Source organism: Anoplopoma fimbria, chromosome 14 (genome assembly GCF_027596085.1).
Source record: "Anoplopoma fimbria isolate UVic2021 breed Golden Eagle Sablefish chromosome 14, Afim_UVic_2022, whole genome shotgun sequence".
NCBI lineage: Eukaryota > Metazoa > Chordata > Actinopteri > Perciformes > Anoplopomatidae > Anoplopoma > Anoplopoma fimbria.
This window is the reverse complement of record NC_072462.1, coordinates 22,945,755-22,961,481: the sequence shown is the minus strand read 5'-3', so window position 1 is coordinate 22,961,481 and position 15,727 is coordinate 22,945,755. Positions and strand designations below refer to the sequence as shown.

The 15,727-nt window shown below is 40.4% G+C and overlaps 1 protein-coding gene across 4 annotated transcripts in view; it reads left to right on the top strand.

Annotated features, from left to right (window-relative positions):
• vav2 (vav 2 guanine nucleotide exchange factor) overlaps positions 1-15,727 on the top strand; it is a 192,148-nt gene that overhangs the window by 174,772 nt on the left and 1,649 nt on the right. The window contains exons 13-27 of one of the 4 annotated variants that reach the window (XM_054612383.1): positions 700-785; positions 909-1,041; positions 1,398-1,412; positions 1,692-1,801; positions 2,003-2,104; positions 3,320-3,408; positions 4,358-4,371; positions 4,532-4,550; positions 5,294-5,421; positions 7,237-7,308; positions 7,459-7,520; positions 7,813-7,929; positions 8,422-8,509; positions 8,635-8,758; positions 11,886-12,040. In XM_054612383.1, the coding sequence (XP_054468358.1) occupies positions 700-785; positions 909-1,041; positions 1,398-1,412; positions 1,692-1,801; positions 2,003-2,104; positions 3,320-3,408; positions 4,358-4,371; positions 4,532-4,550; positions 5,294-5,421; positions 7,237-7,308; positions 7,459-7,520; positions 7,813-7,929; positions 8,422-8,509; positions 8,635-8,758; positions 11,886-12,040 (1,314 nt within the window). Of the gene's footprint in view, positions 1-696; positions 786-908; positions 1,042-1,397; positions 1,413-1,691; positions 1,802-2,002; positions 2,105-3,319; positions 3,409-4,357; positions 4,372-4,531; positions 4,551-5,293; positions 5,422-7,236; positions 7,309-7,458; positions 7,521-7,812; positions 7,930-8,421; positions 8,510-8,634; positions 8,759-11,885; positions 12,041-15,727 lie in introns of all 4 variants that reach the window. The other 3 variants (XM_054612382.1, XM_054612385.1, XM_054612384.1) reach the window with 3 other exon arrangements.

Sequence of the window (15,727 nt, the reverse complement as noted above, 5' to 3'; positions counted from 1 at the left end):
ATAAGCATTTGGTAGATAAGATAATATAATACATTTTTATGTTAACCTTCTGTCATTTATAATCCAATGTTCCAGCTTCTATTGTTGTTCTTGAAACTAGATTTGACATCTCTGCAGAAGTCATTTTTTATGTTTAAAAAGTAATACACCGTCACTAATGTTATCACCAGGCTGGAATTCAAAGTTTGTCAGTGTGATTAGTCACTGAGCATCACAGAGCAGAAGCCCATTCTTGATAATGCCCATATTTTCTCTCATCTGTTAGGAACACTGGCATCATCTTGCTTTCACCTTTCACGATCCTCCACTATTATAATATGCCAAATAAATCATTTAGCCTTGCAGAACATTAAAAAAAGTAGTTATGTACATTGCAGACTAATGTTAATTTTAATAGTTTTTCTAACAGCACTCACTCGTTTTATCAGTCACTGTTTTCGCCTTTTACTTCCTCTCTTCTTCTACTGAGGTTAAAATTGTCTCCTGGTTCATCGTGGTCTTGTGCATGTGCCATATATACAGCAAACCACTTGAAATTTACAATGACTGAATAGTTTCCGAGCTCTATCCCTCAATATATATCTATTTGGATTCTCTCTGAAATTCAAGTTTAGCTGAATTATTCATGTTTTCTCATTAAACTTAGAAGTTATGGTATGCAGTGCACTGATATTCTGTGTGTCCATGTGACCTAAGCAGCAGGTGAAACTGGAGGAGTACGGGAGGCCAAAGATAGACGGAGAGCTGAAAGTGTGCTCCATCGTCAACCGAACGAAACAGGACCGGTGAGTCCGAACTCAACAGAAAAAAACTACCCAAAAGATATGACTTATAAAGTAACCCAGTGCCAACAATGACTTATTTCACAGCCGAAATATCAATGAATGAATGTGTGTGTATGTCTTCAGGTATATTTTCCTGTTTGATAAAGTGGTCATTGTCTGCAAGAGGAAAGGATATAGCTATGAGCTCAAAGAGATTATTGAACTGCAGTCGTATAAAATGTCGGATGACCCCATGAACAACAGAGACATGAAAAAGGTGAGAATCATCCTTTTACTTTGCATAGCCCTTGCTAGTGCAGGTAATGAAACATTGCGCGTAATCATTACAAATGTTGCCCTTGAGCTGAACAACCTTGTTGATGGTAATTTCAGATATGGAATTTATGAGTAATGCATAGAAGTGTCAGATTTGCATTGTGCTTGCCCATGCTTGAAAAAAAACATCCATGTAAATGCAATGAAGGTCATTTAGGATTCATGAAATTGTACTGCAGAGCATTGCGCCACAAGTCTAACATGCTTTTTTTCTGTTTTGAATCTGCATGTCTTCGTCCATGTTTGCATGTTTAACTGGGTCTTTCTCTGGTGTCTTTCTTTTTGCATGCTTACCAGTCAAGTGGAAAAATGGTAAGCTCAAGTAACCCCTTTATTTAACTCATATTTTCATAGTGGCCTAGTGTTTTGGCTGAGGTGTATTTTGGGGGTGATGATTGCACATGCACCCACCGGCTCTGCTAGATGCATTGCTAAAGCATGTGGAGCATCTTTAAGTTCTGAATTAAATGTGGTCATATTAAGAATATATTTTTTTACAAATGTATTTAAAAACGCAGGAATTATAAACTTATGTCATTGCCATGCCCATATCTCTCTGCCATCTGTTCCTCACTCATGTTTTGTTTCCAGTGGTCGTACGGTTTCTACCTAATCCACCTGCAAGGGAAGCAGGGCTTTCAGTTCTTTTGTAAAACTGAGGAGACAAAGAGGAAGTGGATGGAGCAGTTTGACATGGCCATGTGAGTATGATTACATGGTAGGGTTGGTAACTTTCATAGAAATACAATTAAGAAACCATCTCTAGATAGAATAACCAGATTGGAGTGTCTGTTTATGGCTAATCCAGTAAATTAAATACCAGAATATCAAGCTTCTTCATCACAAAATCTAACAAAACTGCCCTGTCTAATCGATTCCTCTCATTTATTATTTACTTCCAGGTCCAACATCAAGCCAGAGAGAGCCACAGCCAATCAGCATAACTTCCAAATGCACACATTTGATAAGAACACCAACTGTCGAGCCTGCAAGATGCTCTTGAGGTAACAACCCTGATATGTCCAGTGCTAATGTGCATAACAGCAGATTCATGTTCTACATTTAATAAATGAATGCATGTTCATTCAGACTATTCAAGGCCTATCATGTAGTCAACAATGTTCAGCAGTCCTAGAAATATATATTTCACTGTTACTTTTATATGTACTTAGAAAAGATCCTGTATATCCTTGATTTATACTGTGGTGCAAGAAGCAGTCAAGTCATTTACTTTACCACAATGTAAAAAATAATCTTCTAATTTTTATTTTCTAAAGATAATAAGTAACTACAGCTGCACCATAAATGTACAACAGCAAAAAGGTTTCCCTGTAAATTGTGGTGGAGTTGAAGTATAAAGAAGCAGAGAATGAAATAACTGAACATTTAATTTAGTATTTAGTAATAAGTGTATTTTGTTACTGTACATAAATAAAATTAGTGTTAAGTTAAAACCTTAAAACATGTCTCAAATAGAATGAAGAACTGAAAGTGCCTAACTGAAGACAAATTCAGCCACATTTGGTGAGCAACCCACAAACAAACAAAATTACATAGGGAATTTGTTTTTGGCTACCGTAGACCATCATTAGTGTTTAAGCAATCTTTGGAAAATATTCTACTAACTTGGACCGAGGCTGACGAATGATATTTTTAAACATTTCCCTTCCCAGCACCAACCACTTTACCCCTGAGCATGCCTCCTCCCATGTGAGAGTGCTGCTCGACTGCAGCGGGGACAACCAACCCGTGTCACTGAATCACCACTTTCACCTCTATTACAGTCAGCCGGCTAAACTCCACTCAGTGTATTGACCCACACATCTCACGTCTTGGCTGACCTAAATTCACAGAGCCAGTGGTAGCAGGGACCAGCGTTCTCACTCCCTGCTAGATGCTAATTACTGCTGCAGCCCCAGCGGATCCCATTGTGATTTATGGCACTTACAATCCAACATGGCAGAGTGCGAGGCATGCAACGTTACAGTATCCGTAACAACTACTATACTGCTCTTAAATGGAGCGAGTCGATTTTGTGATTTTAAAGGATCACAGAGTGGAAATGATGGAGCGTGTGTAACCAGCATCGCAGGCTGATCGTAACAAGCAACAGCTCCCCTTGTGTGTTGTACTTACAAGAGGTTCATTTGTGTCTGAGACATTTCCTGTTTGCATTTCTGATGTGTGTGTGTGTGTGTGTGTGTTTGTGTGTCCTCTAGGGGCATCTTCTATCAGGGTTACTACTGCTCTCGCTGTGGAACAGGAGCACACAAAGAGTGCCTGGAAGTCATCACCATCTGTAAAATCAGTAGGTGTCTTGTCTAATGTTCAAGTAGAAACCCGGATACAGGTTCACCTTTGAAGGGTTGATATCAGGGCTGAGCAAATTATTATCAATGTTACGTGACAGACATCATTGACAGTTATGATGTTGATGTTCACCAAATTAATAATAATTTTGTGTCCTGTTTGTGGGCTACTTTGTCTGGCAGGAAAATAGGGGTGGGTTCCTGTGGGACAGTGGGATTATTCAGTTTTGTTACAGGAAGTCGGGAGGAATTGACTGTCCATCATTGTATACGTCCCTGCTTTATCAGCAGATTATTTAGACCAATTTACTTTTGGGCTTGTCACCTTTAATGAAGCAATGCCTACTTGTGGCCCATCATGATCGGTTACATACATACAACCAATCCATACAGTGACCGATTTTTTTCCCCTCTGTTTAATTTTGAAGACATTTTAGAGACCAGAAGAGATAAAATGATCCAGTTATTCAGAACAGAAAAAGCAATTGGACAACAACGTACAAAACAGAATATGATTTAGTTTAGCCTTCCTTTACTCTTCAATCATCTGACAACTGATTCATCTCAGATTTATCTAGCGACGCCTTGAAGGGTTGATATCCACAGATTCACTCAACATCTATTCAGAAAATCACAGGCCTGCTCTCAAATCAGAGCCAGCTCTGTACATCTGAGTGAGGTTCAAATAGATGAAATAATGGGCTCAGGCACTAGGTGGCACATAGTTTGGCTCCTTCAGCTTTATTCGTGACGGCCTTTTATCCACTTTACGTCTTGGATGAAACCAAAATACAACCAATCCTGTGAAATTGCCTTCATGTCTAAAAAATCATATTAATAAGTGCCACATGCAGCGCTCACACATATAATAAGAATGGTTATACTCCAAAGTTAGCTCAGACGCTGTCCCTGTCCCTGACACTCACTATTTATTTTGTCTTTTTTCAGATCCTCATGACTTGGTGAGTAGATATTCTATTACTCGACATACTGTAGCAGCATTAGCATTAATATCTTCCTCTAATTGCCATTTTCCCTGATGTTGTATTTATCATTAAATTATACAAGTAAGATATTTGTTAGAATAATATTGTTGATCAAGTATTTGTTTCTCTTTTATAGGAACCTGAAGTGTCATCAGGTAAGATCACTTCCTGTCACCTAAACATGATAGAAAACACTTCCATATGAGGCTGGGTATTCTGTCAGAACTTATTTTACAAGTTTGTTATAAATACAGCTGTTATTGAACTGCACAGCTCTCTACTGCCATCTAGTGGACAGATCTACTACACATGAACCACAACAACATTATCAATCACACAGAGTGGGTGGCAGTGCAGAGATAAATAGAGATACTTATCTGCACAACATATTACGTGAAATTCAAAAACTTGAATACCTTTGAGATAAGAGTGATCATAATTGTTCTACAGGATCTAGAAATAAAAAGCAATACATAGAGGTCGGTCCAGAAAGGATGAGACACAGTTTGAAAATACAAAGTTTATCTTTCCAAGATTTTTTCGAAGTAATTTCTAGCATTTTTGTCTCACAATGCACTTGGAAGTGAACAGATAAAGGGATACCATGCAATGAAAATCCTGGACTAGATTTGAGTCCTTGATGTTGTGGTTATATTACATATCTTAGACCACCCCATCGCTCAGTGGGCATGAACTTAATGCCAAATCAGTCCTGCCCTTATCAGCCTAAATCACTATGTGAAACCGAAGAAGGAACTCCAAACCACAATAAGCAGGACACTGTCCAGTGCAAGTTACATTTAATGTATTTTCCTCCTTTGTCTATTGTTATCAACCGAACTGTTACTCTTGTTTACATCTAGTGAAACTCACTGCAAACATTGGATTGTGTTTCCAGGTCCCAAGATGGTGGCAGTGAGGAACTACCATGGCACACCGGCTCCTATAGGCAAGACACCGCTCTGTTTTCAAACAGGAGATTTTATCGAGCTGCTGAAGGGAGATCCTGACACCACATGGTGGGAGGTAAACACTTAATGTGTGAATATTAAGACATTACTGTATTCAAACAGTTGGCTCTGTACTCCAGGACATGAGAACTTGTGCCTTTTGGATTTGAAATGAATCAATGAGTTGGAGTGCTGACCTTTAGCTTTAAAGATGTGAGAGGTGATTACATAATATCTTTTATTTATTATCTTAATCTGTTTACTCTGTACTTGAGCTGCTGTAACACCTGAATTTACCCCATGGGGATCAATAAAGGAATATCTATCTATCTATAAATACTTGCTGAACAGTGAAGGAATCGTAGCCATGTTCACTGTGTGCAATGTGTATAAAAAGAGCTACAACTCTTACACTGTGCTAACTACATCTCTAGTTGAATTAATACAATGGTTTTTTCTTGGCTGTGGGCAGTAACTTCCCTGAGTCTTGCAATCACTGTGAGGTTGCCAGGCAACCGGCGGAGACTCCAGGAAGTCAGTGTTAAGTGTAATAAGTAGTGTGGCACTTTAACCTTTTTAAAACCACTTCTTGTCATTTTTTTACACTAACATATCTGTACAGATGAAACAAATGAGATGTAACGTGTTCATTATTTTACTTCAGTGGTGCTGGTATGTGGATTTTGTTACTTTTGGACAGAGCTAGGTTAGCTGTTTCCCCCTAATTTAACATTTTTACTACAGTGGGCTGACTTTAGCCTTTTATTTAGTGTAAAGACATGAAAGGGGTATCAAACTCTGCAATAAAGCCAAGCTCTAGCCAAATTTGTCAAATCCAGGTCAAGAGTAGGATCACCAAGTGAGGTCCGATAACCTGTGTTCACCCATTCACACACATGACATTATGATCATCTTTTACATTATGATAAAAACCTTCCTTAACATAGACATAGATTTGCAGGAATTTGGTTATTAGCTAAAGCTCCTCTGCCATCTTTTAAGTTGAAGCACACGTGATTGTTTTCAGGGATTTTACATTTGTTCATATGACAGAATTTAATCAGAGAGGCAACATTTCTTGTTATTATTTCAGCATATTTGGGTAATACAATTCAGATCATATGACTCTCTCAAGAGCATTTGCTTCGTTTTGATTCAGGGACTAATTTGAATGAGTGGCAGCATTTGCCCCTCTGGCAACAATCAAGAGTGGTCCAAAAGTTGTAAAAAAAAAAAAAAGTACTATGGGGCAGCAAGCTGTTCTGTCATTGGTCAGAAATATTAAGATTTGCCTTAAAATGCTTCCTCCCCTCTCTCTTTTTCTATTAAAATATATAGTTTGAGAAATGGATATTTCCCAATAATCAAATGATAAATATCTCATGTAATTAGAGCCCATGGCCTTCAGAGACGGGCTCTAATGGGTGCATACCACCATACACCCGCACGGCAATTATTCTTCAGACAGCGTGTGAGGTAAACTTCATAAACCTGGGCATGCTCTTAATCATAAGATATAATTCATATCAGGCAATGCACAAGCCAGTTGTTTTGGATGGTAGGGTTGATTGCGTTCTGACTGCAAACAAACAATTTCAAAGTTCTACTAGAAGAAAGCCACCCTCTCTAGGCATCTCAGCCAGCTTGTTTTTCGCCACATCCGGGTGCGATTCATGGCTGAACTTCACAGATGTGTTCATTTTATTGTAGGTGCAAAACCTAGCATCAATGTGTCATGGTGTAGTCAGTTAAAGCACTGCAGCACTGTATGCAGTATTAGGACTTGTTTTCAAATCTTCAAATGCATTTGTTTGTATTCTGTGAAGAACTTTTAATTGCCTCAGTATTTGAAGTTCATTCTAATCAGCATGCCTTGCCTGTTATCTTGCAGGGAAAGCTGATACAAACACAAAAGAGCGGCTTCTTCCCCAGTTCATGTGTGAAACCCTGTTTGGACCCAAAGGTAAGTAATCCATGTGCAGTAGGTATGCATGTGGAGAGATTCAATACAGTATGTTTAATTTCTGAGGGCCTTTTCCTCTTTAGTGTACACTTTAAATCCTTTATCCTATTAATACGTTATTTAATGTGCAGTGTCTTGTATTTTTTACAGCCCTTTCAGTCATTATCCAGCCGGCAGACCTCAAGGGAATCAGACTACTATGGATATCCTTGGTAAGACCCTTAACTTCTGAAGATTGTAGACCTCATCCTCATGTACACTACACACTGTTATTGTCCTGAGGTCACTATCCTTTAATTACTTCAGATTTATTCATGTTAATTCTAGCATACTATTAACTTCATGCGCTTGTTCAATTAAAATTAACTCAACCCAAACATGACCGCAATAAAAAGATCACTACATAGCTGTTTGATGTCAACAACTTTAAAGCCTATACCATGTCATTTGATTATGTAGCTTTGTATTTGAAGGTGACAACATTCATTCTCTGCTCCTCTCTAGGTTTGCAGGGAACATGGAGCGCCAGCAGGCCGATAACCTTTTAAAATCCCACAGCAGTGGGACCTACCTTATCAGAGAGAGGACCGCTGAGGCGGAGAGGTTCGCCATTAGCATCAAGTGAGTATTTCACATCTTACAGTAGAGGGGAAATCCGACGGGAAGGGATTTTAATCCACATCTCATGAGACAAGCAAATTCTCAAGGGATGCCTCAGTCAGCTTTTTCCCCAGCCTCTTTTTGTTCCGGCTAATTACTACTCGGTAATTGCTTTTTTTGTATGTATTTCCTCTGAGAGAATGCATCACGAAGAGAAATGTTTGAGCTTTTACTGGAGCTGTCATTTTGAGCAGTGATGTACTGGGAGACATGCTTTTCCACATTTGTCTTTAAGTCTTTAAGACAGGTGGAAAAAGGCTGTAGGGACCAGCCTCATACAAAAAATGTAATATCTTCCACAGTCGGCCTCAGCTAGTGAAAATAATTTTATTTTGGTCTTTTAGTCATTCAGGTATACCACAACATATTTCATGTTGACAGCAGCTGAACACATTACACCAAAGGCATGTGTTTTGATAAAGTATTAAAGATATAGTTCTGATTTCTTTACAGATTCAATGATGAAGTAAAACACATCAAAGTCATTGAAAAAGACAGCTGGATTCACATCACTGAAGCCAAGAAGTTTGAGAGTCTTTTGGTAAGTCATATCTTTAACTACCAACACAAAATACCTCCAGTACCTTGATGTCAGTGTGGTTAAAAAAAAAAATGAAATCAGCTCAATCAATTTTTTAATACCTTCTGTACTGTGTAATATAACAGGAGCTGGTGGAGTACTATCAGGCCCATTCACTCAAAGAAAGCTTCAAGTTGTTAGACACCACATTACGATACCCCTACAAATCAAGAGAACGCTCTCTAACACGGGCCAGTACACGCTCACCAGGTAAGCCTTCCAAATATTCCTCTTCTCCAGCAGTTAGACTGAGCCACGGACACGAAGAGTGGAATGATTTTGAGTCCTGTGACAATTATCTGCCAATAGCAGTACACACCCTGACCATAGTAAATACTCGCTCTAACACTAAATGAATGCTGCAAACATCTACTAGTCACCCATTGAGTGGGGTGGCCAATGGCGGCTGTGGCACACGAGGTAGAGCGCTCGTCCCGCAACCACAAGGTTGGTGGTTCAAACCCCTTTTCAGCCAACATGCCGAGGTGTCCTTGAGCAAGACACCTAACCCCAAGTTGCTCCCCGGGTGCTTCTTAGCAGCCCACTGCTCCTCTGGGATGGGTCAAATGCAGAGAATTGTAATTTCCCCATTGTGGGACTAATAAAGGCTTAATTATTATTATTATTAAGAGAATTGAAAAATTATAAATGATCATTTTTTGGCAGGGAGAAGTTAACCATGGGAAAGCCTTTCATCAGGTATTATCATGGAGTGAGATTACAGTGCTTCCTTGTTACCTCGCTGATGCAATGTTGTCTCGTGGATAAAAAAAGCATTCCACCAAATGTGTCGAGTGCATGTCCCTCCTTATAAAACATTTGCAAAGCAAAAATGTGTATTTTAAATCCAGCGTTGCAAACATCCCCGTTTACTGGCTTGCTGACTTCTTCTCTGTCTTTGCTGCACATCTTGGCATGTTACCACCATCTGTTGATCAGTAGAATAGTGTGGCAGTCCAGGCTTTTGGCAGGACTGTGCATAATATCAACCCTCCTATATGAGTCATGAGCTTTGGGTAAGGCCCTAAAGAGTTACATCACAGATAGAAGGAGACAACAAACATAATTTGCTGTTTGGTTGATCTCACCCCTAGTGAAAGGGTGAGGAGCTCAGACGTCTGGCAGGAATACTGGGCTGGAGTGCTCCTCTTTGGCGTTAGTTGAGTTGGTTGGGAAATCTGATTTTGATGACTCCTGGCCACATCTCTGTGGCAGTATTCAAGGCATGTCCAGCTGGGAGGAGAGACCACTGGGCAGACCCAGAACGCATATTCAATCTGGTCCCAGAATGACTCCGATTACCCCATGAACGGCTGGAGGACATGGCTAGGGAGATAGACGTAAGGGCTGGTGAGCCGGCTCCTAATAAGCAGTAAAAATGGATGGATGGATGGATGTTTGGCCCAGCGACGAATAGCACATTGTATTTCAACGTATTTATCTGCCTGCTTCTATGAATGGTTACAATAGAACTAATTAGCCTCTAAAGATATGTTATAATGTGCAACTGCAGTTTACAAAGGTAACCCCTTGCCATTTTAGCTGTGGATATACCAAGGAAGGTTAAAATGATTAAGACAGACTTCCTCCCACTCTCTTTGTCTTCCCTGGTGCTCTCTTCCTTCTCAGGCCAGTCGCTCCCTTAACTCATACAGAGAGGAATGGAGAAAGCCCGGAAGGGAACAGGGCAGAAAAAGAGACAAAAAGTGGGAAATAGATAAAGCGAGAAAGGAAAAAATGAAGACTTTGTCAGATAACCCAGAGGCCTGTGGACTGGCTGTCTAAATAGGGGCTGCCAATTCGCCCAGGGGCTAATAGCACATTGTATATCAAGTTATTTATCCTCCTGCTTCTATGGATGGTTACGATATAACGAATGGATTCTGAAGATTTGTTTTAATGTGCAAATGCAGCTTACAAATGTAACCCCTTGTTATTTTAGTTGTTGATACAGCGAGGAAGGGGGAAATTAATGAGATGCCCTCCAACTCTCTTTGTCCTCAATTGTGCTCTCTTTCTTCTCAGGCCAGTGACTCCCTTGACTCATAGAGAGAGAAGTGGAGAAGCCCAGAGGGTAACAGGGTAGTCAAAGAGACAAGAAATGTGAAATAGATAAAGAGAAAAAGAAAAACGGTAGGACTTTGTCAGCTTACTCAGAGGCCGATGTACTGGTGTCTAAATTGGCAGCACCTTTGCACTGGCTTCTGTCCTACATTGGTCTGCCTTTGTTTGATATGCAAGAATAATTGGCCACTACAGACGGATTGTTTTCCCTCCTGTTTTTAACTGCATTTGGATATGAATGGAGACAATTGAGTCCTCGCTGATGATGGTGTGCTTTAGCTCTCTCTCTATGCACCCAAGCACACATTTTTTGTATTTCTGTGGTTGCAGGCCCCACAAGGGTGAAATGAAACAGTGATAGGATAAGGATGCATCTTTCAGTAAAATCCATGGTCAATCCCATCAGCTTCTCTCATTCCCTTTAAAAGCTATGCTGTCGGCACCATTATGTACTTACAGTTTGGTAATGGAGTCCAGACAAACCTTGTCTGGGAGTCTGACCAGAGTTGTGAAAATGTACAGCAGCCTAAATATGCTGCAAAGAGCACATGGTAACCCATTGTAATTTAAGGTTCACATATTAAAAGTCGGGCATTAGTCATGTTGTCTGTAACTTTGCACAATTTAGTTTGACACAATATTTCCTTAAATGATTATTGGGGTTGCATTCTGTCTGACTGTGTCCACATGCAACATTAAAGTCACTATTGCTTAACTCAGAAACTGATATTTGCTCCTTTTTATCTCTGCGTCTCTGGCTCCAGCTCTGCATTTCTAGCTTTATTTCCCCCTCTTTCTCTTCTCCTCTCAGCAGCCACCTGCGCCTCCTACAACTTCTCCTTCCTCAGTCCGCAGGGCCTCAACTTCTCTTCTCAAAGCTCAGCTCCCTTTTGGTCAGGTACTCGGGTTTTCCCTTTCTTTTCTTGCTCCTGTTGTCCGGCTGCACCTCATTGACTGTAATTTCATAATCTTGATCTCATTACTTCTTCTCGATGGCGCTCTTTTCATTAACTACAACATTTCAGTTCTTCCCGGGATGACGCCACCTCATTAAATCAAGAAAAGAAAACCAATTTCCTCTCGTGATGAAACAAATTGTCCTTTCCCATCCAGCTCATTTGTCATTGTGTGACCACGTTGTGTCTTGTTTAACCGACCAGCTTTGCAATTATCATCCTTCACAACTAATTATTACAAGGATGTCTAGTGTGACATTTCACCTCTGTCAAGTTCTGACATGGTTACTGAGCTCCTATTATTTCCACTTTTACAGTGTTCACTCCTCGGGTGGTCAGTTCAGCAGTGGCCAGGTATAACTTTGCAGCACGAGACATGAGAGAGCTGTCACTGCGTGAAGGAGACATTGTCAAAATCTACAGCAAGATCGGTGGAGACCAGGGCTGGTGGAAAGGAGAGGCCAACGGACGAGTGAGTAGACCATGAAAGTCTGTTCATTTATCGATGGTAAAAGGTATCGGGATAATCATGGACCTCGACTGACAATCCCACATAGAAAGAGAACGATTTGGGTGCTGTAATCTCTGTAGAGTATTACAAGATCTCACTGGTAGCATGTGCATAAGGCAACCAATCATTTTGTATGCACTCTGCCTCTAATGCACAACACTGATGAAGTGTTTGTCGGCACCAGAGTGACGGAAAATAACAATTAGACTATAGCTGGGCAATATCAATAATATATTAATAATATAAGATATCATGATATGAGAATAGACTTAGATTTTGGTATCTTAATATTTTATTGACATAAGTGTTGTCTTTTCCTGGTTTTAAAGTTTTTTTAAGGCTGCATTACAGTCATTTGCTTTCTAAAACTTTTCTTGCTGTTTTATTATTTACCTTTGCCGACTCTATCCACATTACTGATGTTTTTTATTTATTTAAGTCACCATTGATATTATAAAAGCACGCCAAAAGCAGGTAGTTGAAATAGGAAAGGGAAAGCCTGGCTGCTGGGGAAATAATTGATAGGGTGGCAGTAAAGATAGCACTGAGCCTAGATCTTTTTATTCTTTTTATGTGATGTTTCTGTGGCTGTGGATCCAGAGTAAGTGTTTATTATTGTTATGTTGCACAGCTAATCTCGGTTGTTCTCTTGTGCAGTCTGATGTTTAGGTACTGTAGCCGTCACATTTTGATTATATTATAGCATGTCACAATCTTAATCTTGCTTTTACTTTGCTTATCAAGAAACTCAAAAGAAATGTTTCATCTTTGAAACCATCTAGGTGCCTACACTGCACATAATGATATTGATTGTACAGGATTCATTTGTGTTAAATAGAGCATATCTGGGTCAATATGCTCAAAACTGTTGGTTTAAAGAGACATTTCATGTATGTCAGTCAGATCCCATCTGTCAAAATGCATTGCAAGCAGAATGTGATTAGATTAATCAGACCACTCCTGGAGATTCTCTGGCTCGCATTGTTCTATACGGTATAGGCTCCACCCTCTAAGCTGTTGCTATTGAGTTCTTACCGGCACAGTTGTGAAAAGGTTTTTCACGGCATTTTGCCCTGCCCTGGCCTTTCTTAAGTCCACACTTGTGCCATATAACAGTTGTGAGACCATAGTTATGCTCTGGGTCTTTTTTCTTCAGCATCAAGAAGTCAGTGAGTGAAATAATTACAAAGGATGAAGAGGTCTAGCTGTGTCCATCTGTGTACTGGCTGCCATATTCTACATTCTCCCTTTTGACCTTCATCCCAGCTACAAAAGCTGAGCTACTGCCTACCCCACAGGCCACTTGGAGTTGTAGCGACGAGCAAAAGCCTTCACGGTCCTTTGTGTTGAAGGTGGTGGGGACGGCAGGTGTGCCTACCATCAGGATACCAGGATGAGCTGGACATCTCCACCTGCAACCTCATCCCAGATGAGCCCTTCACCTGAGTCCATGGGGACATGAAGAAGGGGGAAGAAGCGATTTCCCATGTCCCTCCTGGGGAGAAATTGAGGGGTCTATTCACGCTTTTTCTCACAACTAAGAAAAAATAGCGGATTTTGGATTCCCTGTTCAAAAGATGCATTATGCAGGGCCCTTTTCACATGCTGACAATAAGGCATGTGTTGGAATGTGCGTCCTGGCAATTAGTTCACTTGTATGAACCTGATAGATGTCTGTTTACACATTGCTTTCATCCACATGTTCTTGCGTTTCTTCTTCAATGGAACAACTTGGAATACAATACCAGTACAATCAGCTGCCATTCCACCCGGAGTTTCTCAAAGTGTATGGTAACAGCACTTGAGCCATCACGCAGAATGGACACAGAAGTGCTGAGAAACGCCGTGCTATGTCAATAATTGCGCGAGCAGTAGCCCGGCGTATTTCTCCTGCCAGTCAACAAGCGATTCTGCTCCTCTGCTGTTTTCTACACAGCTAATCTTTGTATCTCTGTCTGCTTGTGTGGTTGTGTGTGTTTCTGGGTGTGTATGTGTATCTGCTCGTCAGGCTGGCTCTCTCTTTGGACAATGAAAATATGTGGAATAAGTATGTTTTAAATTTCAAGATCTAAAACTCAAACAGCAGTTACACTAGGCCATTTTCAATACATAGAGCAGATGGATTTTGTGGAAAGGGAATCAAAGATATTGAAACTCTGAAAGAAAATCATGGAAGCAGGGCAAAAAAGTCAAAGCGTGCGTGGGACGCTTATTTTATATTCTATCATTTTCAGAATAAGATCATTTATATCATATGTAATATGTAATCTGTATTGTTTATAGAAGACTATCAATATTTTTATTGCAAGATCCATCACGTGGAGAAAATAGAGCAGATGACAAAACACACGCTTAAGACTGCGAGCGGTCCGCGGGACTCACACCGTGGAGCGTCCTGTGTGAACAGTTCATTCTGGAGCACCAAATTGAGAATTACTGCTGGTGGAGCGCACTCTTGGGTTTCTCCCTTTGAGCCGATAGCCCAAATCTCTTTCAAGATGCTATCTCAGACGAAGAAGTGTCATACCGACTCTGACCAGTGCACTCTTTGTCTCAGTATGTTGTACGCACTGCTGTGTGTGCCCACTCCACAAGAGCTTTATCCGTACCCATGGCCTTCCTCAGAGGGATGACAGTGGCAGACATCTGCACATCAGCATCTGTGCCCTTTTTTTTTTTCTACGAAGGGATGACATGGTGTTAATCGTGGCACAGTTTGTGCCTCCCTGCCTAATTATGCACATTTGTGAACTGGTGCAAATGTCAGGTTGTGGACCTTGATGTCACAGTGTTGCATAAAATACATTAGCTTCCCCTCAACCTGATAGCAACAGCTCTTAGAGGGCGAGGCCTATACTGAATAGAACCTTAGTAACGCATCGTGGCTCTGTGTGTAGGCGTAGCTCTCTAAGGTGGGAGCCCCTTTGGCTCAACCTACACCGGAGGTCACACAGCTGTTATATTTTAAAAGTGCTGACATAAGAGAAGCCTGTGCAGGGCAAAATGCATGCGGGGATGAACCCAATAGCTCCAGCTCTATGCAGGGCTATGCCTAAACTCTGGAGTTACAATATATTGTCTAACATAACAGATCTCAGCTGTTCGCTATAATTTGGCCATAGCATTACAAAAATCCACCCAGCCAGTTGGGAGGTCACTTTACTCAACCATAGAAAAACACCAATGAGCCCATACAGCAGCATTGCTTCTCATTAGCCAACTTCTTATACCACATTTTAAAGGATCCAGTCACAGTACTGGCAGAATCATGCTTTTAAAGTCAGCAGCATGGTCAAATGTCATTATCGAGATAATGTATACAGATACACTGCACACTAGGTATAAATGGAGGTCTCAGTTTGGCCTTTTTTTTTAGCATCTGGTAATTCAGCAATGGTAAACTTGTTTTAACAGATTTGATTTGTGATGTTTCATAACTTTGATATCACCTAAATCATGATTCTTAAGTTGTCTCTGTCAGGACATGTACTGTAACCGTATAAATAAGAACAGAAAAAAACAATGCTAAGCCAGGTTAAAACAAAATGTAGTTGTACATTTTATTCCATAAATATAATTCTTGTGCTCTATAAATACCAACAAGTAGGAAACAGAGTTGCCTAGCAACAGCTGGAGTGGTGTTTTTAG